This window comes from Stegostoma tigrinum, chromosome 10 (assembly GCF_030684315.1).
Source record: "Stegostoma tigrinum isolate sSteTig4 chromosome 10, sSteTig4.hap1, whole genome shotgun sequence".
Classification (NCBI taxonomy): domain Eukaryota; kingdom Metazoa; phylum Chordata; class Chondrichthyes; order Orectolobiformes; family Stegostomatidae; genus Stegostoma; species Stegostoma tigrinum.
This window is the reverse complement of record NC_081363.1, coordinates 43,964,213-43,991,369: the sequence shown is the minus strand read 5'-3', so window position 1 is coordinate 43,991,369 and position 27,157 is coordinate 43,964,213. Positions and strand designations below refer to the sequence as shown.

The 27,157-nt window shown below is 40.0% G+C and overlaps 1 protein-coding gene across 2 annotated transcripts in view; it reads left to right on the top strand.

The window, feature by feature from the left end:
* l2hgdh (L-2-hydroxyglutarate dehydrogenase) overlaps positions 1–21,545 on the top strand; it is a 32,617-nt gene extending 11,072 nt beyond the window's left edge. The window contains exons 6-11 of one of the 2 annotated variants that reach the window (XR_009446236.1): positions 1,167–1,201; positions 4,793–4,960; positions 9,372–9,529; positions 10,146–10,277; positions 13,419–13,719; positions 20,968–21,081. Coding sequence is in view for 1 of the 2 variants with exons in the window: in XM_048538270.2 (XP_048394227.1) it covers positions 1,167–1,201; positions 4,793–4,960; positions 9,372–9,529; positions 10,146–10,277; positions 20,968–21,163 (689 nt within the window). In the remaining variant the exon portion in view is untranslated. Of the gene's footprint in view, positions 1–1,166; positions 1,202–4,792; positions 4,961–9,371; positions 9,530–10,145; positions 10,278–13,418; positions 13,720–20,967 lie in introns of both variants that reach the window. The other variant, XM_048538270.2, reaches the window with a different exon arrangement.
* The last annotated feature ends 5,612 nt before the right edge of the window (positions 21,546–27,157 follow it).

Below are 27,157 nucleotides of genomic sequence, written 5' to 3'. Positions count from 1 at the left end.
ATGGGGATGGGAACTTGCAGGACATGATATCGTGCATCTGCTATCTTTCTAAATGGGAGAATTCACAAATTTCTATTATCTTCTCAAAAATTAGTAAATAGTAATTTACCCTGGAAGGTCGTGGCTTCCTGATGATTCCAACACCACATTTATAATGTTGAACCATTTACAAATAATCTTTAAGCCGCAACACGCACTGAATCAAGGGTTGGTCGTACATTGCAGGAATTAATGGCATATTAAATTTCATAAATAGTAGAATATTTTAACAAATGTATGCATGTCACAGTGGGCTATTGTACTGTCTTTTTATATAATGGAATGAAATTACTCATGTTAGCACTTGCTAACAAATTTGAACACTTTACCAGTGAAGGTATAAATCTGCGCATTAAATATCTTTAATATCCCAGTCTTACTGGATATCTAAATTTGTGGAAATTCAGCTTGGAAGAATCAAGCTATTCCAGTTGGGAATAATTCTCTCACAGTGGGTTTGATGATGATTTGAGGAGCATGAACTAAGCTATATCTGTTCTGTACAAATTTTGACCCAGAAGTAGTGGATATCTCGATAGAAAAATAAAACCAAAGGATGAATTTTCTTCAAAAAAAGGAGGAGTTGGTTAGTTCAGTTGGCTGGACAGCTAGTTTGCAATGCAGACTGACACCAAAAGTATGGGTTCAGTTCCTGCAACACTGAAGGTACCAATAAGTTCCTGTTTTCTCAGCATTGCCTGCATTTGAGGTATGGTGACCCTCAGGTTAAACCACCTTCAGTCATCTCTGTCTAATTAGAGAGCAGCTCTATGATACTCAGGGATAATGGCGACTTTGAAGTAAAACATGACATGATTCTATGACTGTTTTTATCTTGACAAACTTATTGTGACCAAGCTTAAATTTGAAGTAGCCTTAAGTTTTGTTTCATAATTAAAAGTAATTTAATTATTTATATTTAATTTAGTCAGTATAACAACACAACACAAGACATACAAAAATTATTTCTGGTTAAAATACTTGATTCTGGTACACAATTATTGTTTATAAGTTATGGTTTATAATGTATTGTAGTAACCATACTTGTGAATTTCAGCGTTATAAATATGATCCAACGTTGTCAGTTATTCCCCTACTTTGATTAGAGAATTTCTTTTGTATTTTAGGTCTAAAATATCCAATTGCAATCAAGAGTTCAAAGGTAATGTGTTCTCATTATTTAACATGGAACAATATGTAGATATAAGATATACTGGTGGTACATTTCCCAGCTTAATTTGAAAGAAATTAAAAATTTGTAATTAATCCAAATTGCATGTTATCTTAAGAACAAGGGAATGAGTTGTAGTGATTTTTTACATTCAGACCATAAGACCATAGACCATAAGATGTTGAAGCAGAATTAAGCCATTTGGCCTATTGGGCCTGCTGAACCATTTGATAAGAGCTGATGTATTTCTCAGCCCCATTTTCCTGCTGAAACCTTATTAATCAAGAAACCATCCATCCATGGCTAAAACTTTCTTAATTACTTGGCCTCCAAAACCTTCTGCGGCATTGAATTCCATAGATTCGCCAGCCTCTAGCTGAAGAAATTTCTCCTCATTTCAGTTTTCAAAGGTCGTCACATCCGTTCTATCCAAGCCTCTCAGTATTCTGTAAGTTTCAATGAGATTCCCCCCTCATCCTTCTAAATCCCATTGAGTACACATCCAGAGTCCTTCATCCCTGGGATCATTCTTGTAAACCTCTACAGGATCTCCTCCAACACCAGCACATCCTTCCCTAGATACAGGGCTCCAAATTTTCGAAATATGGTCTGAGCAGAGCTTTATACAGCCTGAGCAGTACAAGTCTGCCGTTCTATCCTAGCCCTCTTGAAATGGATGCTAACATTGCATTTACTTTCCTAACTGCCAGATGAACCTGCATATTACCTTCAGAAAATCCTGAACTAGGACTCCTTAGTACCTTTTTGAACTTCAGATTTCTGAAGCCTTTCTTCATTTCGAAAATAGTCTGTGTTTCCTGTTCTTCCCACCTGGGTATAACTGCAGCTCATAATTAAGTACACCCCTTCCTCTAGCAAAAAAGGTCTCCATTACATTATTTAAAGCAAGCTCTGTCCAACTTTTAAAAAATAGAGAACAAAAGCATGAAACCATTTGTAATTTATTACTGTTCATATGCTTCTCAGTGTGAAAAACAAGTGGAAGGGTCACATGATGAGTTGGAAAAAAAGACATATATTTGAAATTGAAAAAAATTTCTTGAGGCATAGCGGAGACAACTTTCCATCGACTTATTAGCACACCCAGCTTTGGAATGCTGCAAGCTGACACTGGTTGACAGGAATTGGAAAAGATTGTAATCCTGATCATAACTATTAGGCGTGCCTGACCTTAAGGAATTATTTGATGAATTTCCGAGATGATGTTTTAACATATTAACTGAGCTTTAATCAGAGCGGAACAGTCCTACTTCTATCACAGTGTTAGGAAGGTACCAAACACAATGTAAATTGAGGAGGCATTTGAAAATGCAAGCAAGATGAAACCAATTGGAGGTTTTTTGGAAGACCATTCCAAACAGCAGGGCTGTGCTAACACTCTTGCACAGATCATGGATTGACAGCAGAATCCAGGAGCTTCCAGTTTCTAAAGAGCAAAGAAGATTACAATTCCAATGAATTCAATGCATTACAAGATGTAAAGTGACTGAAAATGGTTGTGGAAAAGGATAATATGTGATTATTAATTATGGAGTTGTATGTGGCTGGTGGAATTCCAGGCACAGTGGAAGTTTTGCAGGCAGAGCTCAGGACTGGCACAGTTTTGATGGGCCAAATGTCCTTTTTCTGTGCCATAGACTCTATGACTCTAGGCAATCTTGAAAGAGATCCTTGGTAAAATTATTAGTGGACTGAAGGGGATAATGGCATGAGTATTACAGAAGTGAAGTCTAAAGTAGATACAAATGTGTTTGACTTGTCTAAGTAATAGAATAAATGTGAGGATGAAACTTTCTTTGAGATTGCATCGGATGTTCAATTTAAAACTCGGGATAGAATGGGGCATTACATTTATGAGGTATATTGCCAGCTTCTGGTTGGTTGCTCATTGTCTGCATTCAGACAGAAATCATCAATTTTTAAAGAAAGTATAGAATTATTGTTGTTTGTTTGAAGAATGAGGAGTAAGGAAGAAATATGGAATAAAGCAGTTTTTAATATGGTCTCTCACTTTTATTGGATTGCTGCTTGTTGGCTATGTCTCTCATCTGTTTAGTGATTGCCTAAGCACAGAAAGCACAATTTCGTATTTACATTTTGAGGCAAAATGTTCATTTATTTTTGTTTTGGATAAATGGGCCAAAACATTGGTCCCCCCTCTCTGCCTTTCCTCCCTTTTACTACCACCATCACCCTCCTCCACAAGTAGAAAGGATGCAGAGGATGTGGGCTTTTATTCCTACTTTCCCTGGTATGTCACGTTTTTGCTGGATATTAATAATCCATGCAACCCTAACAATGGGATATACCCAGTTGTTCTTGATTGAAACAAGGTATACTGCAAAATATAACAATAATAGTAAGATACCACAAGCTTACCCATACAATACTTACAATCACAAGTGAAAGCCATTTACTTGCACTTGTCTGAAGACCAGACTGATAGGTGATCAGCCACACCATGTAAGCTTCCAACCACTGTGACTTCTGTTCCTCAGCTGGCTAATTAGCACTCTGAAGCATCCTTTCTTATAATACTTTTCTGTGCAAGCAGCATGTGCAATCAAATCTCAACACTGTCCAGTCTTCAATGATTGATCAATCTGACCACTGGCAGACATCACAAGTGTGTCATCTGCTGTAGTCAGTTGAGTTTTTTGAACATTAAGATCATTGTTTGTTTTGAGTAGAAAAGGCTTAACCCTTGGATTTAATGCACCTTGACGTCAGGCCACCTTGTTCAGGCTACTCATGTAAACTATCTCTGTGCAGTTTTTTGTCATTCAATCAACTGTACGATATTTACACAGCATAATGTGGTCACAGTGTGATCAACCACATGTTGTTTAGCTGACAAATAGTACACTGCTCATCTAGTATGCTGCATCTGTTTTAAATCAGAACTTAACACAGACCCTCTGTGTCATCAGTTACAACACACTGTCCCTCCAAATAGGTCAGAAAACACTCAGAGATGGCCTAGAAATTTTCTAATGACAAGGTAACCATCTGACCATTTGATTACAGCATTTTTCATATGTTTTGTTCATTTATCTGATCAGGCAATTCAGGGCAACTGTAATTTCTCTATAGTTAACAAGGTGTAGAGCCGGTTGAACACAGCAGGCCAAGCAGCATCAGACGAGCAGGAAAGTTGATGTTTCAGGTCGAGACCCTTCTTCAGAAATGGCCCGAAACGTCAGCTTTCCTCCTCCTCTGATGCTGCTTGGCCTGCTGTGTTCATCCAGCTCTACACCTTGTTATTTTAGATTCTGTAACATTGGCAGTTCCCAATACCTCTGAAATTTCCCTATTATGACTTTGGTTCCACACGGGCCTATGTTTAAAACTAGGACCATGCTGCCCATACAGTACATTTACTCAACCCCCATCGCATACTGCATTTACTTTTATTAAAAAAAACTTATTTTTAAATTCAGATCTACTTAAAAGAGCTCCAGTGGAAAAGTTAAGAATATATCTAATCCTATCATACTTCTTGCTTGATCTTTTTAGTTGGTAGGTAATTAATGGCTTGTATCTACCTTTTTTTTAAAACAGGGATCTGCAATACATTGCAGCTATGTTGTGACATGTGGAGGTCTGTATTCAGACAGGCTGTCCCAGAAATCAGGCTGCAGTAGTGAGCCACGAATAGTGCCTTTTCGGGGAGATTACTTGGTGCTAAAACCTGAAAAACACTACTTAGTCAAAGGCAACATTTATCCTGTAAGTATTTGAAATGTAAATCATGTTTTATTTTGACTCTAGCAAGTGCACAAGAGATTATAAATGCAAACAAAAATAGCTGGCAAAACTCAGCATGTCTGGCTGCATCTGTGGAGACAAAGCAGAGTTAACATTTCAGGTTCAGTGACGCTTCTTCAAAATACATTTTACATTTTTCAAACCTTTTAATTTTTTTTCTGCTAGAATACAGACAAAATTGGATAGAAATATTGAAATATATGTTTAGGGTGAGGGTAGTTAATTTTGAAAAGGACAGTGTCGCCAATTGCTTTGCAATTAACAAAGTTTATATCCAGAAAGAGAAATTCCAAGGTTGCAGCAACATGTCTCTCAAATTCCTTTGCCTCATTTGGATATAAACTCAAATGACTGTCCAGCTGACTACGTGAAACACTAAGGCTCTGGTTTTCACCATGATGCAGAACACCTCCATTGTGGCAAAAATGAAGAAATTGGGAATCTCAAATACCGCCCCAAATCTAGCCCATCTCATTTTTGCAGGAAATATTTTGGTGGGTGAGTCCTAGTTTAAACATGCGCGGCTCCCTGAGGCTGTCGGCCTTTTAAGTCACTAACTGCTTCCGCTGAAATTGGATTTTGGAAACTCAGGCATCTGGAAACCACAGTGTGGAGATTAGACAAGGTAAAAGCAGCCTGGTGATCAGTGCATTTCTTTTAGATTGCCAGGGGTACCCTTTTGCACATCTGTGGTATCCCTGATCCCAATCAACCTTGGAGATGGGGGACAGTTAAGGGTCACTTGGGGTTGGGTGTGTGATATCTTTTGAGGGTGGGGTCAGAGATCTTTTTGAGGGGTGTCCTTTGAGACTGTTAAATATTATGAAGATTGTGCATAAAGGTTGCATGAAGCCCTTGGAATTGCACAGCTTGTCAAGACCTGTCAAGAAATGTCAATAAGTGTAGACTCGTTATCTATATATTAAAATGTGTTTTTCTCACTGGAGTGTAGTCTGCAATATAAGGACTGAAGTAACAGAAACCCAAAGGATGCAATTTTCCCATGTGCAGGTGAGGTGTTTTGTCAAATGAGATTCATCGGATTCAATCTGCTGCGGTTTGGAGCAACATTTCTGATGCAGCCTTCCATTCTTCAATTCATTAATCATGCAGCATAGTTCCCTGGTGCCCTTCTTGTTGAATCACATTTACAGGCATGACAGGTAGTGGAAGTCCTTGCCAATGCCATATTTAAAACCCAGCCTGCAATCCAGGAACAGCCCTTCACTTTGTGGTGCTCCCTTACTATGGAAATGAAAGTTCACACAGTGCTTTGCAAATAGGGACCTGGAGCTGCTGGTGATGGGGAGATTCATCCTTTTCCCAAGTGTTTATTGGAGGAACTCCTCAGACGTCACATGCAAAGCAATGAAGCCTCATGTTATACCTTTCCATTGTATGGTGTGGAGGCTTCCCAAGGTCATTGTTATGCCTATACAGGGGGCTGTGAGATATGTGCTCAGTCAAAGTTTTGATGCTACATTGGGATTAAAATTATGCCAGTAACACCATAGGAAACAAAGGTTGACAGACGTTTAACATTTTTAAATGGAAAGTGGTTTCCAGTTGTATGCCGTATGGCTCAGTATTGGGTGCCTGCTGTTTACTGTTTATGTAAGTGATTTAGACTTGAATGTGGGAGGCATGATTGGGGAATTTATAGATTCCACAAAAATTGGTTGTGCAATTAATCATGAAGAGGTTGGCTGTCATCTGCAGGTTGAGTAGTTGGAAAAGAGGCAAGTGGAATTCAATCCAGAGGAGTGACAGTATACATTTGAGGAGAGCAAACAAAGCAAGGAGATACACTATAAACATGAGGGTATTGAGAGGGCAGAGCAAGTGAGAAACGTTGGTGTGCATGTACGCTGGTTGCTGGGGTGGCAGGGCAAGTAGATATAGATAAAGGAGCTATTTGGGATCCATTCCTTCATTGGGTGAGGTACTGATTTCAATAGTAGGAATATATTACTGGAATATGTAAGTCATTGGTTAGGCCACTGCTGCCGTATTGTATGTAGTTTTGGTTACCACATTACAGTAAGGACACAACTGGTCTAGAGAGAACATGGAGGAATATAACAATGTTGCCAGGGCTTGAAAATTCTAGTCATGAGGAAAGATTTGGATAAGCTGAGTTATTTTTCTTTGAACAGAGGAGGCTGACAGGTGACTTAACCAAGGTGTATGAATAATGAGGGGCTTACAGTGAATAGGGAAGACTTGTTTGCCCCGGAGTAGAGTCAGTTACCAGGGGATGCAGATTTAAGGTGATTGGTCAAAGGATCAGAAGTGACATGAAGTGGACCCTTTCATCCAGAAGGTGGTGGGTTTCATTGCCTAGTTCTGCCTGGTTAAGGCAGAAACCTCACTTCATTTAAATGGAACCTGGATCTGCATCTGAAGCACTGTAACTTACAAGGCTACAAGCAAGATGCTGAAAAGTGGGATTAGAATGGGCATCCGTGAGAGGATAATTGTAATTGTTCTGTGGTTCTAAGTTTGACCACCCTGTTTGCACACAATGTCAACCTTTTTTATAGTAGCTATTATGCAGTTGACTTTAGATTCAATTTGGCAAGGTTTCAACATCAATGTTCTAATAAATGAAATACACGCTTTGCCTGTAAGGCAATATTTTAATCACCACCCTTCTTTTTCCGTTTTGTGTTGCTGTCTCTGTGGCCACTAGGACTTTCAGTCTCCCAGTGTTTCGGTTGAGCCACTTTAAAATTAACATGCTCACTTTGCCCCCAGAACCAATGATCTTTGAAAATGTCCATATCTCTGGTGGTCAATGCAGCCTTATGTAAAAGACAACACTCACAATAACCCGTCCTGTTGTCCATGAGATCCCACCCTTTGATCTAGAATTGCACCTTATCACTGCCACTGTTTCATTGCACTAAGTCATGAAAGAAATCCATCTCCAGACTTGAATTACCAATTCGTCCAGAACTCCATAGTCTGCACCCTAATAAGCACTCTCTCCATTATTAGCAAACGTCTGTCTCTCACTCTCCCAAAGCATCCAGGCTGATCCACCATTAGGCTTTGGACTGGTTCCACTTAACCTGCAGGAATGTCCATGGTCAATTTCCAGACCACAGTGAAAAACAATCCCTGGCTGTGGTCGGACCAAGTACCTGACTAACCGTAACTAGCCCCTTAGACTAGAATCGACAAGCACCTTGACTGACTGTGATGGTACATTTGATTGATTCTGGTCAAATATTAGGAAGATTCTGATTTCTATATACCATTGCTCATGCTATAGTGGGAAGGGGAAAATTCCACCTATAGCTTTTCTCCTGTATGGGGAGCATCTGTAGATAATTTAGAATGGTACAGGGCAAGGGTGGTGGGTGGAAGTGAGCATTCAGGTGGCAAAGGGACATGAAGGCTGGGGATGGGTGGGGGCTAGTGACCAAAGGGCATTTGGTTGCATGGATTGGCAGGAGAGGGACCTGGAGATTATATGACACTGAGTGGGAGGTTTGAGGGCTGCAGGAATGTTTTACGCTTCTCTCCTTTTGGAGATATAAGGTACACCTTAGAATCTGGTCTTGGGACACCTTTGACGTAGGGACATTTTACTTTTGTGAAAATTCATTCTTGTGTGTGAAAAATGCATAAACTCATTGGGTACGGCAAGGTAGTCAAAATTTGCCCAAGAGAAAAGCAGAGTTCAAGAAAAAGATACTACTCACTTTAGAGAATCTGTTCATGCAGAACTATTATAAGATTGATGCTGCATGACTGATTTCCAAAATTATCATTTACTTATAGTGGAAATGTTGTGTTTAATACTGACATTGTTACTAGACTGGTACCTTTTATTTTGTTAGGATGCCACTTGATTAATACCTGTGCTGAATGGTGGTGGTTTGATCTGGAGAGGGAAGCACAAACGGCGTCATTTTATATAATACAATTAAATGATTAACATGTGAAAAGCAAAGGAGTGTGAGATGTCCCAAATTGCAGTTTATTTTGTTGATGTTTTGCTGTGAATTGCAAAGTGTGTAGTATATCAATACTGTGGATGCCATTATATATTAAGCAAGTTATTGAAAATTTACACTCTAAATTGGCAAACCAGGTAAAATGGCACTGTGTGGTAAACACTCTCTTTCCATAGTGATAGACATAGTGACTAGTGTGTATGTTTTATTTTTGTATAGGCTGTGCCACTGCAGTATGGTAGACTAAACTCTATATCATCCAACCAACAAAGCTTTTGTCAGAAATTGTATCCACTTCTTTTAGTTCTTAATACTTAATTAAATAATCAGATCAAAAACCATTTCTTCAGTGGCATTCTTTGAATATTTCAGTAATGATTCTTTAAGCTATCTTTTTTGATTTATAGGTTCCAGATCCAAAGTTTCCTTTCCTTGGTGTGCACTTTACGCCCAGAATGGATGGTAGTGTCTGGCTTGGACCAAATGCAGTTTTGGCATTTAAACGAGAAGGTTACGATGTTTTTGATTTTGATCCACATGATTTTGCAGATGCCATGTCCTATAGGTATGAACTATGTGTCCAATTTGAATCTTTGCAAAATAAATGAATGTATTAGAATTAGAATAGATTACTGAACAACCTTAAAATCAAACTATATCTTCCAACATTAACTAAACTGTTACAATTCCAGTTCATTCTTTTCGGGTACCAACTATTCATTAAATGTATTAATTAGGCATAAACTTTAAGTTACTCAAAGCAAATAATGATCCAATTCAAATCACATATCCGATAGCACGTTTAATTACTAATGGTAGACAAGTTAATAAAAGCAATTTATCTGTGCCACGAAGCCTATTAATGACCTGAAAAACCTGAAATGTGCATTAACCACAAATGGTAATTGTTCCAAAAATCTCACATTCATGAAAGAAAATCCATCCTACAACATATCTTCGGGTTCTTATCATACATCTGCTGTTAATAACTATTTTGCCATATATGTGTTTTGCTCATATTTAAATGAAAATATTTTCAAGTAAGAAAAGCATGATCATTCATCCAAAATAATTAATTCTTTATCTGTTAAGTTTTGAAAGTTGGTTCAAGTTGTATTTAGATCTTAATAAACTGAAATTCTCAAAAACGTTGAAAAAAATCTCCATCTTGTCTTTACCAGTGGCGTCCAGAAACTTATATTGAAAAATATAGCCTTTGGCTTGAACGAAATGTACAGAGGAGTTGTAATGGGTGCCCAAGTAAAACAACTTCAAAGGTACATACCCGCACTCACCGTGAACGATGTCACAAGGTGAGTAGTAAGAATATATGGAGCATGTTGAATCTCAACTGTTTTCATCTCTGTTTCTGATTTACTTTATCTCTGGTCCCTTGGGTTTGTTACCATCACCATAATGATTTTATCTGTTACTTGTTAGACCTCTCTTTAAATCAATTTGCTGCAATCATAGAAAATGTTGTCTTGATCTTTACAGATCTTCAATTAAAACAGGAAATGTTTTTCAAGACTAGATCAATTAATTACTGAAAAACACAACAAAACCAAAATATTGTGGATGCTGGAAAGACTCAGTAGGTCAGCTAGCATCAATGGAAAGAGAAACTGTTAATGTTTTTGTTTGATGATCTTTCATCAGAAGTGGTAAAAAGAATAGAGATAGAATAGGTTTTAAGCCAACACAACATCCAAAAAAGGAGGAGAGCAGGAAAGAAACAAGTGGGAAGGTTTGTGTAAATGGCAATCACAAAAAAGTTACCAACAGCTGACTGAAAAAGGTACATGCAATTAGTTTGCTGAAGATATTGAATTCATTTTAGTCCAGATGACTGTCAAGTGTTTAATTGAAAGATAATATATTGTGCTGTGAGTTGCCATTACCTTCATTAGAACAGTGTAAGAGATCAAGGGTAGAGAAGTCAGAGTGGGAGTGAAAATGCCTAGATGACTAGAAGCTCAAGGTTACACTTGTGGATGGAGTGGAGGTGGTCTGCAAACTGATTATCCAATCTGCATTGGATATCTCAAAAGTATACCAGAACACCTTGTGAGCAGTGAATACAGTATTTCAAGTTGGAAGAAACAAATTATTATTCTACCTGGAAAGAACAGATGGATTTCTTGCATTCTTATGTGAGAAAAGGCCACTTCTAAATTTAGTACACTTTTTTTCTTTAAACTATTAAAGATGTTATGATTACCAGATCTGATGCGAGTTGCAACGGCTAGTGTTAAAGATCAGACTTTTCCTTTTGAGGTGCAGGATTTGTGTATTACTTATATGTTTCTGTGGTGTTCTCTAATTTATTGGAATTACATGATGTTCACGGACTTGGGAGACTTGGCAAGCTTGATGCTGAATATGACCAACCAGTGTAGGTCAATAATCAACAAAGCCAATAAAATGTTTGACAAATAGCCAGAATAGTGTGGCAGAAGTCAGAAAATATATAACAGAGTTGATATGGCTCTGATTAAACTGCATCTTAATTATTCTGCTTAGTTTTGTAATGATTTAGTAATTATTTCTGCTGAGAGCCAAGCTGCATGCAAGGGGATGCAATAGTCTATGGATTTAATCTACTCAGATTCTTAATATAAACTATCTGAGTTGCAAGGAAAAATTGGAGAAATGTAAATTTTTCAAGTCAAGAATGGTATTTTATATCTATGCAATTAAGGATATAGGAAAGTTAATCTTTAATATTAATGTATAATTCTATGAGTCAGGCAAGATCTAATTGTACACGTGCCAGAAGATCAACACAGAATAGCCTTAAGATAGTATTTTAGAGATGACACACCTTGAAACAATTTAAGAACTAGTGAAATGTGTCACTATATAGGAAGACCTGCTCAAGACTACCAAGTCGGCAGAACGGTTATTGTGAGTCCAAGATCAGTGTGGTAGGACAATACAAAAATAAATTGATCATGAGGACACAATGCCTGGACAAATGCTAAGGTCTTGGTTAGGCAAAATTTAGCACATTGTGATCAGGTTTCATCAGGAATATCAAAGGGGTGGTTCAGAGAAAATCCATTGAAGTGACAGTTGAGGAATCTTAAACTAGTTATCGGAATAACTGAAGAGACGTAGACCTTTTTACTAAAGGAAGCCATAATTTTTGAGAAAATTTCATTGATCTTAAATGTAGTAATTTTTAAACTTGGTTAAATGGATCAGCTGTTCAAACTAGATAGATAAAGCAGGTTGGGTGACATAAGTTACGAAAGCTGTGACTATACTTAAATGAAAACACACTAAAAATATGCAGCTGGTCAGGCAGCATTTATGATAGAAACACAGTTAACTGCTTCAGGCCAGAAACAACAGCAAGTGCCAATGGTTTGCAATTCCAGTGCCGTTAATGTAAAACAGTCCAAAGATAATACATGGAGGCATAATCGGGCATAAGAATATACAAAATAGAAGCAGGATAGAGCCCATCAAATCTTCAAGCCTATATTTTTAAAATATTGTTCATGGAATGTGAGCTTTACTGGCAATTGCCCACCTATAATTGCAGTGGAGAAGGTGGAGATGAGTCCTGTCTTGAACTGCCATAGACTGTGGTATCGGTACACTCGTTGTGCTGTTAGGAAAGGGCTTCCAAAATATTGGCCCAGGAACAGTGATGTTAGGATGGTGTGTTGCTTGGAGGAAAATTTGCAGGTGGTGTTTCTATACATCTATTGCCCTTGTTCTTCTAAGTCGTATAAGTGTTGTATTTGGAAGGTGCTATCAGAGGAGCCTTGGTCATTTGCTGCACTGTATCTTGTAAGCATTGCCTACTGCTGTCACTGTGCATCGGAAGTGGAATGAGCCAGTGTTGAAGGTAGTGGGTTGGGTATCAGTCTAGTGAAAAACTTTGCCCTGAAAGGGATCAAACTTCCTGAGGTTTCCTGGAGTGTGCCATCCAATCAATGCAAAGACCAATTTATCATACACCTCACTTGTGCCTTTCAGGTAGGAAATAAGCCTTAGGAGGTGTGAAGGTTGCTTATCTCAGAATAATCCCTAACCTGATCTTGTAGATGTGGTATTTATATGGCTGGTCTGGTTAAGTTTCTCACCAGTGGTATGCCCCGGGATGTGGAGAATTCTATGGTAGTAGAGCCAGTAGTAGGTAGCGAGTTTTGAGAAGTAGTAGGTGATTAGATTCTCTCTTGTTGGAGATTTTTACTGCCCAATGCTTGTGGTGGCTGAATGTCACTTATCAGCTCAAACCTGAATGTTGTAGAACAGAATCATAGAATCCCTGCAGTGTGAAAGTAGGTCGTTGGGCCCATTGAATACACACTTACCCTCCAAAGAGCATCCCACCTAGACCCACCTCATCCCTGTAAACCTGCATTTCCTTAATCAATGCAGCCTGGATACTATGGGCAAGAAGGGCTATACCTGAAACGTTGTCTGCTCCTTTCTTCCAGATGCTGCCTGGCTTGAAGTGTTTTTCAAGCCTCCTGTTTGTCTACCATGGGAAATTTAGCATAGCCAAACCACCTAACCTGCACATCTTTGGACTGTGGGAGGAAACTGGAGTACCTGGCGGAAACCCATGCAGAGTCAGGGAGAATGTGTAAACTCCACACAGACAGTCACCCAAAGTTGAAATGAATCCGTGTCCCTGGTGCTGTGAGGCAGCAGTGCTAACCACTGAGCCACCAAGCTGCTATTATGTTCTGCCTTGCTGTATATCACCATGGAGTCCTTCAGCAGCTGAGCAATGTGGTTGGTATTGATCATTGATCTGACCTTAGGGGGAAGCGAGGGCCTAGTGGTATTTTCACGAGACCATTAATCCGGACATAATGTTTTGGGGACTCAGGTTTGATCCCACTATGGCAGATGGTGGAATTTGAATTCAGTAAAAATGTCTAGAATTAAGAGTCTAATAACGGCCATGAATCCATCGTGATTTGTCAGCAAAACATATCTGGTTCGCCAGTATCCTTCAGTGAAGGATAATGCCATCCTTACCTGGTCTGGCCTCCATATGACTCCACACCCATGGTAATGTGGTTGACTCATAACTGCCCTCTGGGATGGCCGAGCCAGAAACAGCCTTATCCTGTGAAATGAGCAACGTAAAATTTAGGGAAAGTCATTAATGAAATGAGTGAAAGTGGTTGATTCCAGGGCACCATCTGAGGAACTCCTGTATCAAAAGCCTGAGACTTATCCTGCTGCCCCCTAACATCCTCCACTGACTTCCCTTTTGTTAGGTATGACTCCAAATAGTGAGGAGTTTCCTCCATTTCCCCCCTCCCCTTTGCCATTCAGCAATATTACGCCAAATATTCTACCTCAGTTCTTACTCCCTGCACTCTCCAGATATGCCTTGATTCACCTAGCACCCCAAAATCCATTCGACTTTGCCTTAAATATACTCAATATCCACAGCTCTCTGGTAAAGACTTCAATAAAAGAAAACTCTAAGTTGAGAAATTTCTGTTTGTCTCAATCCTAAATGGCAAAGCCCTTATTTAAAAATCTGATCCTGTATTCTAGATTTCCCAAACCAGGGAAAGCATTTTCTCAGCATTTATCCTGTCAAACACTTAAGAATTTGTCATTTTTAATTAGATCGCATCCAACGCTTCTTAACTCCAGGGAATATAGACTGCTGAATTTATCTACCAAACACAATGTCATCATCTCAGGAGCTAGTCTAGTTAACATTGTGCACTCCCTTTAGAGCAGGTATGTCTTTCCTCTTGTAAAATTAAAGACACTACCTTGGGTGTGACCTCACCAACGCCTTGTATAATTGCAGTAGTAAGACTTCTTTATGTTTATACTCCAATCCCTTAGTAACAAAAGCTAATATAGAAATTACTTTCTTAATTGTTTGTTGAACTTGTATTTAAATTCTGTACTTCATATGTAAGATCACCTGAGTTCCTCTGAATTCACACATTTTCCAGTCTTCAGCAGTCAACAAATTGTTAGCTTTTTTTGTTTCCCACTGTAGAAGAAAACTTTGCAGTTAGCTATATTACATTTAAATTGTCATGTCTTCCCAGAGAAAGAAAGAAGTATTGGGAACAGAAAAGAAAACTTGACCAAAGCCAACAAAGGCAGAAATCATACACAAGAGCTCAAGAAACAGAAGCAGGAGTAGGCTTTGAACAGATTATGTATCGTGGCCATCTCCTGATGTCCGCACCATTACAGAAGTCAGCCCACACGTGACAAAGAAATAGCTGAGTGCGGTGAATACAGCAAAGGCTGTGGTGTTCCAGAATTATTTATGCCTCTACTCAAGCTCTCTCAGTATATATGTTATGTAGATGTCAGTATTTTAACATAGAAAATTGCCCAGGTTTGTTCTGTCCAAAAAAAGCATGACAAATTCAAACTGAGATAACAAGGTTTGGAGCTGGATGAACACAGCAGGCCAAACATCATCAGAGGAACAGGAAAGCTGATGTTTCGCATCTAGACCCTTCAGAAATGGGGGAGGGAAAGGGGATTCTGAAATAAATAGGGAGACAGGGGGAGGCAGATAGAAGATGGATAAAAGAGAAGATAGGGTGAGAGGAGACAGACAGGTCAAGGAGGCAGGGTTGGAGCCAGTAAAGGTGCGTTAGGGAGGGGATAGGTCGGCCCAGGGAGGCGGGATGAGGCCAGTGGGTGGAGATGGCAATGAGGGAGGAGTGAATAGGTGGGAGAACAGGTTAGGGAGGTGGGTATGAGCTGGGCTGGTTTTGGGATGCAGTCGGGGGAGGGGAGAATTTGAAGCTTCTGAAGTCGAGCTACACTGACCTATTCCCCCACCTCTTCCTCCTATCTCGACTCCATCTTCTCCCCCTTGGTCCAGGAACTTCTGACCTACGTCCATGACACCACCCACACCCTCTACCTCCTCCAAAACTTTCGATTCCCTGGTCCCCAACACGTCATCTTTACCATGGACATCCAGTCCCTATACACCTGCATTCCCTATACAGATAGCCTAAAGGCCCTCCACTTCTTCCTGTCCCACAGACCTGACCAGTCCCCCTCTTCTGACAGCCTCATCTGCTTAGCTGAGCTCATCGTCACCCTTAACAACTTCTTCTTCAATTCCTCCCACTTCCTACAGACAAAGGGGGTGGCCATGGGTACCCACATGGGCCTAAGCTATGCCTGCCTCTTTGTAGGGTACGTGGAACAATCCCTCTTCCGAAGCTACACTGGCCCTATCCCCCACCTCTTCTTCCGTGCACTAATGACTGTATCGGCGCCGCCTTGTGCTCCCACGAGGACCTTGAACAGTTCATAAAAAAACTTCACAAGCTTCAAAACCTCCCCTCCCCCAACCACATCCCAAAACCAGCCCAGCTCATACCCACCTTCCTAACCTGTCCTCCCACTTATCCACTCCTCCCACCTCAAAACCCACGCCCATCTCCTACCTACTTGCCTCATCCTGTGTCCTTGACCTGTCCATCCTTCCTGGACCCTCTCTAACTCACCTTTACTGGCTCCAACCCTGCCTCCTTGACCTGTCTGTCTTCTCTCCACCTATCTTCTTTATCCATCTTCTACCTGCCTCCCCCTTTCTCCCGATTTATTTCAGAATTCTGTTCCCCTCCCCCATTTCTGAAGACGAGTGTAGACCTGAAACGTCAGCTTTCCTGCTCCTCTGATGCTGCTTGGCCTGCTGTGTGCATCCAGCTCTACACCTTGTTATCTCAGATTCTCCAGCATTGGCAGTTCCTACTATCTCTGTGACAAATTCAAACTTACTGTCAAAGTTACTGTCCCATTAATCCTTCCTGAATCCGAAATGTTTTGAATTAGCATATAGCAATATTCACTACAGTATTCTCCAATATTGCAGCTTCATACTTCATTATTTTATTTTTATTCATCATGGAACAATGGTGCCACTGTCTAGACTAGCATTTATTGCCCGTCCCAAGTTGCCCAGAGGGCAGTTAAAAGTGAACCACTTTGATGTAGGTCTGGACTTTAATTAACCAAATGAGTTTTTCCTGACAATCGGCAATGGTCCATAGAACTCTTCATTCTAGATTCCAGATGGTATACATCATGGTAAAGTGTGAAGTTATCCTAAGGAATTGACTTTAGAAGAAAGTAACTGAATGATGGAATAGTGTCCAGAGTTAAGTTACTCCTGCTCCCATGAGCCTTTAAATGCAATAGCATTTAGTGTGGTGGAAGATACATTAGCCAATCTAGAACTAGTGTTCTAGCAAACAGGATAAATAGGTGGTCACTAGGAACTTAAATTAGTGAGCTGGGGGAAAGGAAGGGGAAAACAACAGGAGGTAAATGGTAAGTAGAAAAGGAAATACCTGGTTAACATTTATGCAGGAGGGTTTAACTATACCGAGGGCTAGGAAGGAAGTTAAGAGGAAGGAAAACTCAGGAGATATTATTAATGGAGATGTTAGAATTCAAACAGAAGGTATAAAGACTAGCATAAAGACACATTACCTAAATGCTAATCTCATTAGAAACATAGTAGTTGATTTAAGGGCACAAATTATCACAAATGGGTATAATTTAGTAGCCATTATGGAGACATGGTTGCAGGATGGTCACGACTGGGAATTAAGGATACCAGACTATTCAGAAGGACACATGGGAAGGTAAAGGAGGTGGTGTTGCTGATATGTAAGGACGACACCAGGGCAGTAGTGAGAGATGATATGGGTTCTATGGGGAATAAGGTTGAATCCATTGGGGTGGAAATTAGAAACTCTAAGAAGAAAAAGTCACTGTTAGGCATAGTCTATAGGTGACCAAGTAATAATATCATATTGGAATGGGCAATAGACAAAGAAATAACTAATGTCTGTAAAAATGGAATGGCAATTATCATGGGGGATTTTAATCTATATGTCGATTGGTCGAACCAGGTCAGTCAAGGCAGCCCTGAGGAGGAGTTCATTAAATGTATCCACAATAGCTTTCTTGAACAGTATGTAATGGAACTGATGAGGAAGGAAGCGATCCTAGATCTGGTCCGGTGTAATGAGACAGGGATAATTAATGATCTCATAGTTAGGGACCCTCTTGGAAGGAGCAATCACAATATCGTTGAGTTTAGAATACAGATGGAAAGTGAAAAGATAAAATCCCATACTAGATCCTGTGCTTAAACAAAGGAGACTACAATGATGAGGGAGGAGTTGGCTAAAGTACACTGGAAACAAAGATTTTAAGGTGGGACAGTTGCGGAACAGTGGAGGACTTTCAAAACAATTTGTCAAAGTGCTCAGCAAAAGTATGTACCAGTAAAAAGGACCGTTGTAAAATGGGTAATCAATCATGGATGTCAAAGGAAATATGGGAGCCTATCAAATTGAAGATAAGGCATATGAAGTGGTTAAAAACCAGTGGGAAACAAGAAGATTGGGAAAATTTTAAAGGTCAACAGAAAGCCACTAAAAAGGCTACAATGAAAAGTAAAATAGATTGAGATCAAACCAACTCAGAATATGAAGACATATAGAAGAAGTTTCTATAAAGACATAAAACAAAAAAGAGTGGCTAAAGTAAACATTGGTCCTTCAGAGGATGAGAAGGGAGATTTAATAATTGGAAATGAGGAAATAGCTGAAGCATTGAACAGCTTTTTTTTACCTGTTTTCACAATGGCGGACACAAATAACTTGCCAGTAATTAATGGCAAAGAGACTAATGAAGGTAGGGACCTGGACATGATCATTATCATGAAAGAGGTAGTGTTGGGCAATCTAATAGAGCTGAAGGTAGACAGGTCTCCTGGCCCTGATGGAATGTATCCTAGCATGCTGAAAGAGTTGGCAGGAGTAATAGCAAATGTACTCGTGGTAATTTTCCAAAATTTGCTGGACTCTGGGGCAGTTCCAGCAGATTGGCCGTTTCCCAATGTGATGCCACTGTTCAAAAAAGGAAGTAGACAAAAGATGGGGAATTACAGGCCAATTAGCTTAACTTCTGTAGTGGGGAAAATGTTTGAATCCGTCATCAAGGAAGAAATAGTAAGACATCTAAATAGAAATTGACCTGTTGGGCAGATGCAGCATGGGTTCATGCAGGTCAGGTCATGCTTGATTAATTTGCTGGACATTATCAGCACGTTAGACAATGGGGACTTAGTAGATGTGGTGTATCTGGATTTCCAAAAGGCATTTGACAAGGCGACGCACAAAAGGTTGCTGCATAGGATAAAGGTACAAGCATTTCAGGCAATGTATTAGCATGGCTCAAGAATTGGCTAAGTAACAGGAAGCAAAGAGTGGGGATAAATGAGTGCATTTCTGGTTGGCGAACAGTGACTAGTGGTGTGCCTCAGGGATCAGTGTTGGGATCACAATTGTTTATAATTTACATAGATGATTTGAGGTTGGGGACCACATGTAATGTATCAAAGTTGGCGGGTGATACTAAGATGAGTGATCGAGCAAAGTGTGTAGAGGACTCTCAAAGTTTTGCAGAGGGATACAGATAGTTTAAATCAGTGTGCAAAGGTCTGGCAAATGGAATTCAATGTTGAAAAATGTGAAGTCATCCATTTTGGTAGGAATAACAGTAGGAAGGAGCTATTATTTGAATGGTAAAAATTGCAACATGTTGCTGTGCAGCGGGACCTGGGTCTCCTTGTGCATGAATTGCAGAAGGTTAGTTTGCAGGTTATGTTGCAGCTGTATAGGATGCTGGTGAGACCACATCTGGAGTACTGTGTGCCCCCTGACTTGAGAAAGGAAGTACTGGTACTTGTAGGGGTGCAGAAGAAATTCAGTGGGTTGATTCCAGAGTTGAGAGGGTTGGCTTATGAAGATAGGCTGAATAGACTAGGAATTTAGAACAATAGAGGGGTTCTTATAGAAACATATAAAATTATGAAGGGAATAGATAAGATAGAAGTAGGGAAGTTATTTACACTGGTGGGTGAAACTAGAACTAAAGGGCATAGCCGAAAAATTGGAGGGAACCAGATTTAGGACTGATTTGAGGAGGAACTTTTTCACCCAAATGGTTGTGAATCTGTGGCATTCCCAGTCCAGTGAAGCAGTTGAGGCTTCCTCACAGTTTTTAAAGCTAAGATACTAATTTTTTTGAACAGTAAAGAAATTAAAGGTTATGGTGAGAGGGTGGGCAGTTGGAACTGAGGCCATGAATAGATCAACTATAATCTTATTGAATGGCGGGGCCAGATGGCCTACTCCTCCTCCTGGTGCTAATGTTCTAAACATATACACCATTGCAAAAACACCATGATGGGTAGTTATATGTTACCAAAATACAGATTTATAATGCCCCACATGGTTCTCATGTCTCTGCTATAAGGAGAGAGTGGAAAGCGAAGTGCATAATTCTAAGAGATAGGAAGATCTACTGATGCCGGAGTCAGAGGTAACACAGTGTGGAGCTGAAAGAACACAGCAGGCCAGGCAGCATCAGAAGAGCAGGAAAGCTGAAGTTTTGGATCGGGACCGTTCTTCAGAAATTTAATAAAAATAATTCTAAGTTTAGGCATGCAAAATTATAAAAGGAGTTTGATGTAAATCAGTCTGATGTTCAGGATTTTGATCTGTAATTTTTTTCTTCAATATTGGCTTATGATTTTGAAAAATGATCTTTTTAACATGTACAATTAAATATTCAGGCTTTGTTAAGGTTTATTTATGAGAGTCAGTGCAAACTATGGAATTAACGATCCCAATCATAACACAGATATAAAATCTCATTGATTTTATGTATGTCGTCAGAGTCTTCAATTTTGTAGCAGATTTCTGCAAAAGGACTGATAACATGATGTCATCTGATGTATGAGATACAAAGTGTGGAGCTGGATGAACACAGCAGGCCAAGCAGCATCTTAGGAGCACAAAAGCTGACGTTTCGGGCCTAGACCCTTTGAGCTGATTACTATACCATATAATTTAAATTGAATGCCAGGGTAATCTTTCCATATATAGAATTAGTTTGTATTCTGCAATGACTTAAATAACCTCTAGGCTCTGCTGTGTTTTGCAGAGGGCCATCTGGAGTAAGAGCCCAAGCCTTGGACAAAGATGGCAATCTCGTGGATGACTTTGTGTTTGATGGAGGTTCTGGTGCAATTGGGAGCCGTGTTCTTCATGTTCGAAATGCCCCTTCTCCTGCAGCAACTTCATCCTTAGCTATTGGTGAAATCATTGCTGACGAAGCAGAAAAGAAATTCAAGTTGTAATATTTTACATGTTTTTGTTTTCTAAAATTTTGCTAAGTTACGCACAGCCAAATATGGCAAAATCTAAAACTCAGGATGTAAACTTAGTAAGTCAGATGAATAGCTGAATTACTTGTTACTGTATGTGGTTTCTCTTTTTATACTTCTACAGCATTGAGTCCTACTGAAGACTGTTGCACTGAAATTGATTACATAGACTGATGGCTGCTGCACTGAAATTCATTACACAGAATTTTATTTGTGAATTTAATCAAAGGAGGATGATCCTCTCCAGCCTATTTTAGAAATGCCTTTTTTGCAGATGCAAAAGTTTCAATAGCTAATTATTAATGCTGAATTATATTAACGCAGCTTAAACTGCTACAAATTGGAATAACTGTAAAACTTTGTATGAAAATAAATTTTACAAAACATATTTCAAGCTATTTATACCACACATGTTTGAGTTTTGTACTGAAATTATATGGAATTTGTAAGGGTGCGGGATAAAGGCATGGGTAGAGAGACAATATTATGATCATGACCAGCTCCATTGCAGAGCTAGGCATTTTAAATGCCCCACTTTTTTTCTTGTACTTGGATTGTTTTTTTAAGTGACATTGTTTGTAATAATTCAGTGGAGTTATGAGCCATGGAGGATCTCTAGTCTGGAGTCAGGAACTTTTTGTCAGGTAAGTTCACAAAGAGACAACTTCACAGGTCATAATGTGAAATATATTTAAATGCCATGAGGCTTTTTTATTTAGAAAAAGCAAGTGACCAACATCATAACAAGGTATAGAGCTGGATGAACACGGCAGACCAAGCAGCATCACGGGAGCAGGAAAGCTGACGTATCGGGCCTAGACCCTTTAAGGGTCTTTCTTGCTTTCCAACTTTCCTGCTCCTATGATGCTCCCTGGCCTGCTGTGTTCATCCAGCCCCACACCTCGTTATCTCAGATTCTGCAGCATCTGCAGTTCCTACTATCATACATTGGAGAAGTGTTAAAATGCATTAGGGTATTTCCTCCATTGGACAAGTGTTTTCTACATTGAACAGCATTTGTATTCAGATTTAAAAGCAATCCTGCCAGTGATGTGTGTCTTTTTTTTGTTATGCTATCCATACTTCAGAAAGCTGACTTCCTTCAGAGCAAGGTATCAATGTATCAGCTCTGGAGGTTTTATTAATACAGCTGTGCAAGGGCAACCTATTATGGATGCTTGGCTAATTTCCAACTCCTGACAAATGGATTTAGCTCAGAATGGGTTATCGATTTGGCTGTGGAGAGTGCCACAAATTAATTTGACAGTTTGATTACCATCTACAAGAATTTCTTCTAAAAGTGGTTTTGAATGACTGTTTTGACTGGATCATGAACATCTAAACAAATTCCAAATGCTATTATAGGGCTCACGAGTTTGAAACACAGTGGATATTGGATAAGTGGGTGTGGGACAAGTGTGGCGATTTGCAGGAACTGAGATGGAATGAAGGTGCTATGTAGGGTGAGGGGGTGTCATAGGGGAGAAGAAGATAATGTTTTAGAGGGCCTCTTACTTGCTGCCAAACGAAGTTACCCAGGTAAGACTTATAACTCAACTGCCAAGGCATCCACACCCATCTCAGTTTCTGCCTCTTTCAAGAAATGAAAACCCTCACACGAGGCTACCACTGCCACCCATGATAAAAATGGCATTGGCAAACAGTGCCAAGCAAAAGATATGATTATGACATTGAGTAATGGCCTGATCCAAAATACCTATTTCAAAGATGAAAGGCTGGGCTGTCAAATGGTTGCGGTGAATAGTATAGATGGTTTTAATAGAAAGCTAGATAATTATGTTAGGAACAAAGGAAGGGAAGTATAGTTCATGTGGTGAAGGAAAGCAAGATGGAAGAAGCCTTTTGTGATCTATTGCTGTCAGACCAAATGGCCTGTTGCATAACAAATAATCAATATATTCTATACGTTGAAGTATTATACAGTATAATTTGGATTTCTGAAAAAAATAGAATTTCTAATGTTCATTCCTCCTACCATGAACTTTTTTGACTTCTGAAATGCATTGCAATCTTAGAGGTTAACCTCCTATCCCTTGCACATTTCTCATGGATCAGCATAAAGTTGAGCATTTCTAGGCTATTGGGTTATGGGGACATCAAACCAGTCCTTTTCTCATCAATTGTGTGAATGTCTGCATGAATGAAATAGCGCTGAATAGTAGTTCAGTGTGAGAATTCTGAGGAATTTCCCATCCATAGCCGAAAATACTAAAGCCAGTTGAGGTATCACGCTGTTGTTCCAGCTGAAGTAGATACAGTAACTCAATACACCGCACGAAATCCAACCTGAGACTGTCCTCATTTTTGAGTCAGCTATATCCTCTCTGAATTCAATAACAGTAATGCAGTTATCCTGATTGAAATGTTTTTGATTACATTATAAAACGTGTTAGATACACAAACCAGGAAAAATACCCCATATATCTATCCTTGAGCATTCTTTATGGTAGTGTAATGGAGCGGAGAGTGGAGAGAGATTCTTGAACTTTTCATTAGTATAAATGTTCAGCAAAATTAACTCAAAACTTTTAATGTTTAAGTCTTTTTAAAAAATCCTAAATAATTAACTTATACCTGAATGGCTATAAATTGGAAGAGGGGAATGTGCCATGGGACCTGGATGTCCTTGAGCTCCAGTTGCTGAAGGTAAGCGTGCAGGAGTAGCAGGTGGTAAAGAAAGCAAATGGTATGTTGGCCTTCATTGCGAGAGGTTTTGAGTACAGGGATGGGTATGTTTTGTTGCAGTTATACAGGGCCTTGGAGAGCCCATACCAAGAATATTGTGAATAATAAAATGTGAGGCTGGATGAACACAGCAGGCCCAGCAGCATCTCAGGAGCGCAAAAGCTGACGTTTCAGGCCTTGACCCTTCATCAGAGGATGAAGGGTCGAGGCCCGAAACGTCAGCATTTGTGCTCCTGAGTTGCTCCTGGGCCTGCTGTGTTCGTCCAGCCTCACATTTTATTATCTTGGATTCTCCAGCATCTGCAGTTCCCATTATCACCAAGAATATTGTGTGCAGTTTTGGTCTCCTTTCCGAGGAAGGATGCACATGCTCTCGAGAGAGTGCAGCAAAGGTTTACCAGGCTGGTTCTGGGGATGATGGGACTGCCTTATGAGAGGAGATTGACTAGGCTAGGATTGTTTTTGCTGGAGTTCAGATGAATGAGGGGGGATCTGATAGAGACTTATAAAATTCTAACAGGTCTGGACAGGATAGATGCAGGGAAGATGTTCTAATGGCGAGTGTGTTCAGAACCAGGGGAGACAGTCAGACGATTTGGGTTAGATCATTTAAGACAAAGACATGGAGACATTTCTCCACCCAAAGCGTGGTGAACCTGTGGAATTCATTACCACAGGAAGCAGTTGATGCCAAAACATTGAATGTATTCGAAAGATGACTAGACATAGCACTTAGGGACGAATGAAGTCAAAGGTTAAGGGGAGAAAGCAGGATTAGGCTATTGAGTTGAATGATGAATGGGGGAGTGGGCTCATAAGGGCCAAATGGCCTCATTCAGCTCTTATCTTCTATGTTTCTGTTGTAATAATGCACTGAATTATTTCCTTTGGTAACATTAATAACGTTTTTCAATGAAAAATAAACCTGGTATTAGAACATTTTCAGAACATCTCTCCAGCCACCTTGTAACAATACTGTTGTTTTGTGCTTTGTGGTTTAATAGTGGGCAAGGTTATTTGGTCTGTTCTTCAAAAATACTTGTGATGGAGCAAATATACCCTTCGCCCATCAACAGCTAATATCAAAAATCATATTCACACAACCGTTTTATCCTCCTTAAGTGTTAATCTAGAGTTCCAGGTAATGTTATGGGCAAAATAAAAACTTGAAAGATTTGTGGATGCTGTAAATCAGGAACAAAAACAAAGTTGCTGGAAAATCTCAGCAGGTCTGATAGCATCTGTGAAGAAAAAAGGAGTTAACGTTTTGGGTCCAGTGATCCTTCCACAGAACTCCCTTCCTTAGAATTGGGTACCTTGGGTTTGAATCCTGCCATAACAAATAATGGAATTTGAATTTGATTTTAAAAAATCCCGAATTAAGAGTTTAACTGTGACAATGAAATTGTCAATTATCGGAAAAAAATTCATCTCATTCACTAACAGAAGGAAACTTATGTTCCTACCTGGTCTGACCTATAGAGATTCCAGACCCACAGGAAAGTGGTTGACTCTTAAAGGTCGTCTTCGCAATTAAAGATGGACAATAAATACTGACCTAACAAGTGACACCTCTATCTCATGAATTAATAACAAATGTTTTAATAAGCAACATTACCTTTGGAAAGCAGCTGTCTGGACTACAATCTCTGTAAAGAATGCAATAAGTCAAAATATAGGGAAAATGATTGAAGACAAAACAGCTGCATAAAAATATTACAAGACAGAGTTTTCCTAGTTTCAGCTGGTGTTGGTTTGGCTAAGCAGGATTCATTGTGCCAATTCCCCTGTGGCTTGAAGGGAAATCTCTCATGCAGCATGCATCCATTCCCTTCACCACTGATAATTCAAACTATTGCTACTGACTATCTACAAGATGTACTGCAGAAATTCACCAAAGCTCCTTAGGTAGCACGTCCCAAACCCACAAATACTAGAACGACAAGGGCACCAGGTACATGGGAACACCACCACTTGCAAATTCTCCTCTAAGTCACTCCCCCATCCTGACTTAGTGAAGGAAAAGCAACATATTTCTGTTGCTAGGTCAAAATCCTAGAATTCCCTTCCCAAGGGCATTGTGGGTCAATGTATAGTACATGGGCTGCAGTGATTCAAGAAAGCAGCTCACCAGCACTTTCTCAAGGGTGACAATGGATAGGTAATAAATTCTGGCCTGACAGCAATGCACAGGTCCTGCCAGTGAATTAAAAACAAATCTTCCACTCATCTTGCTAACTGCAACTGGGTTCTTGGGTGGCCTTCTTAGGAAATTGCATAGCCAGAGAAACAGCAGTGCTCACCACTGCAAGAGCCATTCTGGTGGCATATTTAAATCCTGTTGCACTCCCATTCAGGTACTGCAAGCAAAAAGCCCCATCAAAATCTGGTGTTTGAGCCTCTTCATAGCCATAGGAAAGGAAAGCTCACTCCCTGCTTTGTGGACAGGAACCTGAAGGTGTTGATGGGTAGGGTGGCAAGGAGGGGAATCAGCTTGGCTAAACTGGTCCTCACTGGTCTCAACAATTTCTCCTTTGAGTACTCCCACTTCCTACAAACCAAAGTGGTGGCCATTGGCACGCGCACTGGCCCGAGCTATGCCTACCTCGGATTTATGGAGCAACTGCACTAGCACAAAACCCCCACCTCTTTCTCTGCTACATTGATGACTACATTGATGCAGCCTTGTGCTCCCATGAGGAGCTTGAGCGGTTCATCAACCTTGCCTACACCTTCCACCCCACTCTCAAATTCACCTGGAGTATTTCTAAGACCTCCTTTCCCTGCCTGGACCTCTCCATCTCCTTCTCTGGAAACCAATTCACCACCGGCATCCATTTCAAACCCACTGACTCTCACAACTGAGCTCGCCCAGCCTCCTGCAAAAATGCAATCCTATGCCCCCAATTCCTCTGCCTCCACCACATCTGCTTCTAGGATGAGAGGCTCCACTCTGGGACCTCCCAGATATTCTCAGAGATAGCAAGAACTGCAGGTTCTGGAGTCAGAATCAATATGGTGTGGAGCTGGAGGAACACAGCAGGACAGACAGCATTAGAAGAGCAGGAAAGTCGACATTTTGGGTTTGCACCTGATGAAGGATGTAAACTCGAAACATCAATTTTCCTGCTCCTCTGATGCTGCCTGGCCTGCTGTGTCCCTCTAGTTCCACACTGTATCATCCCAGATATTTTCCGATTTTAGGGACCATAATTTCCAATCCTCTGTTATTAAGGATGACCTCAACAGCATCTCCTTAAT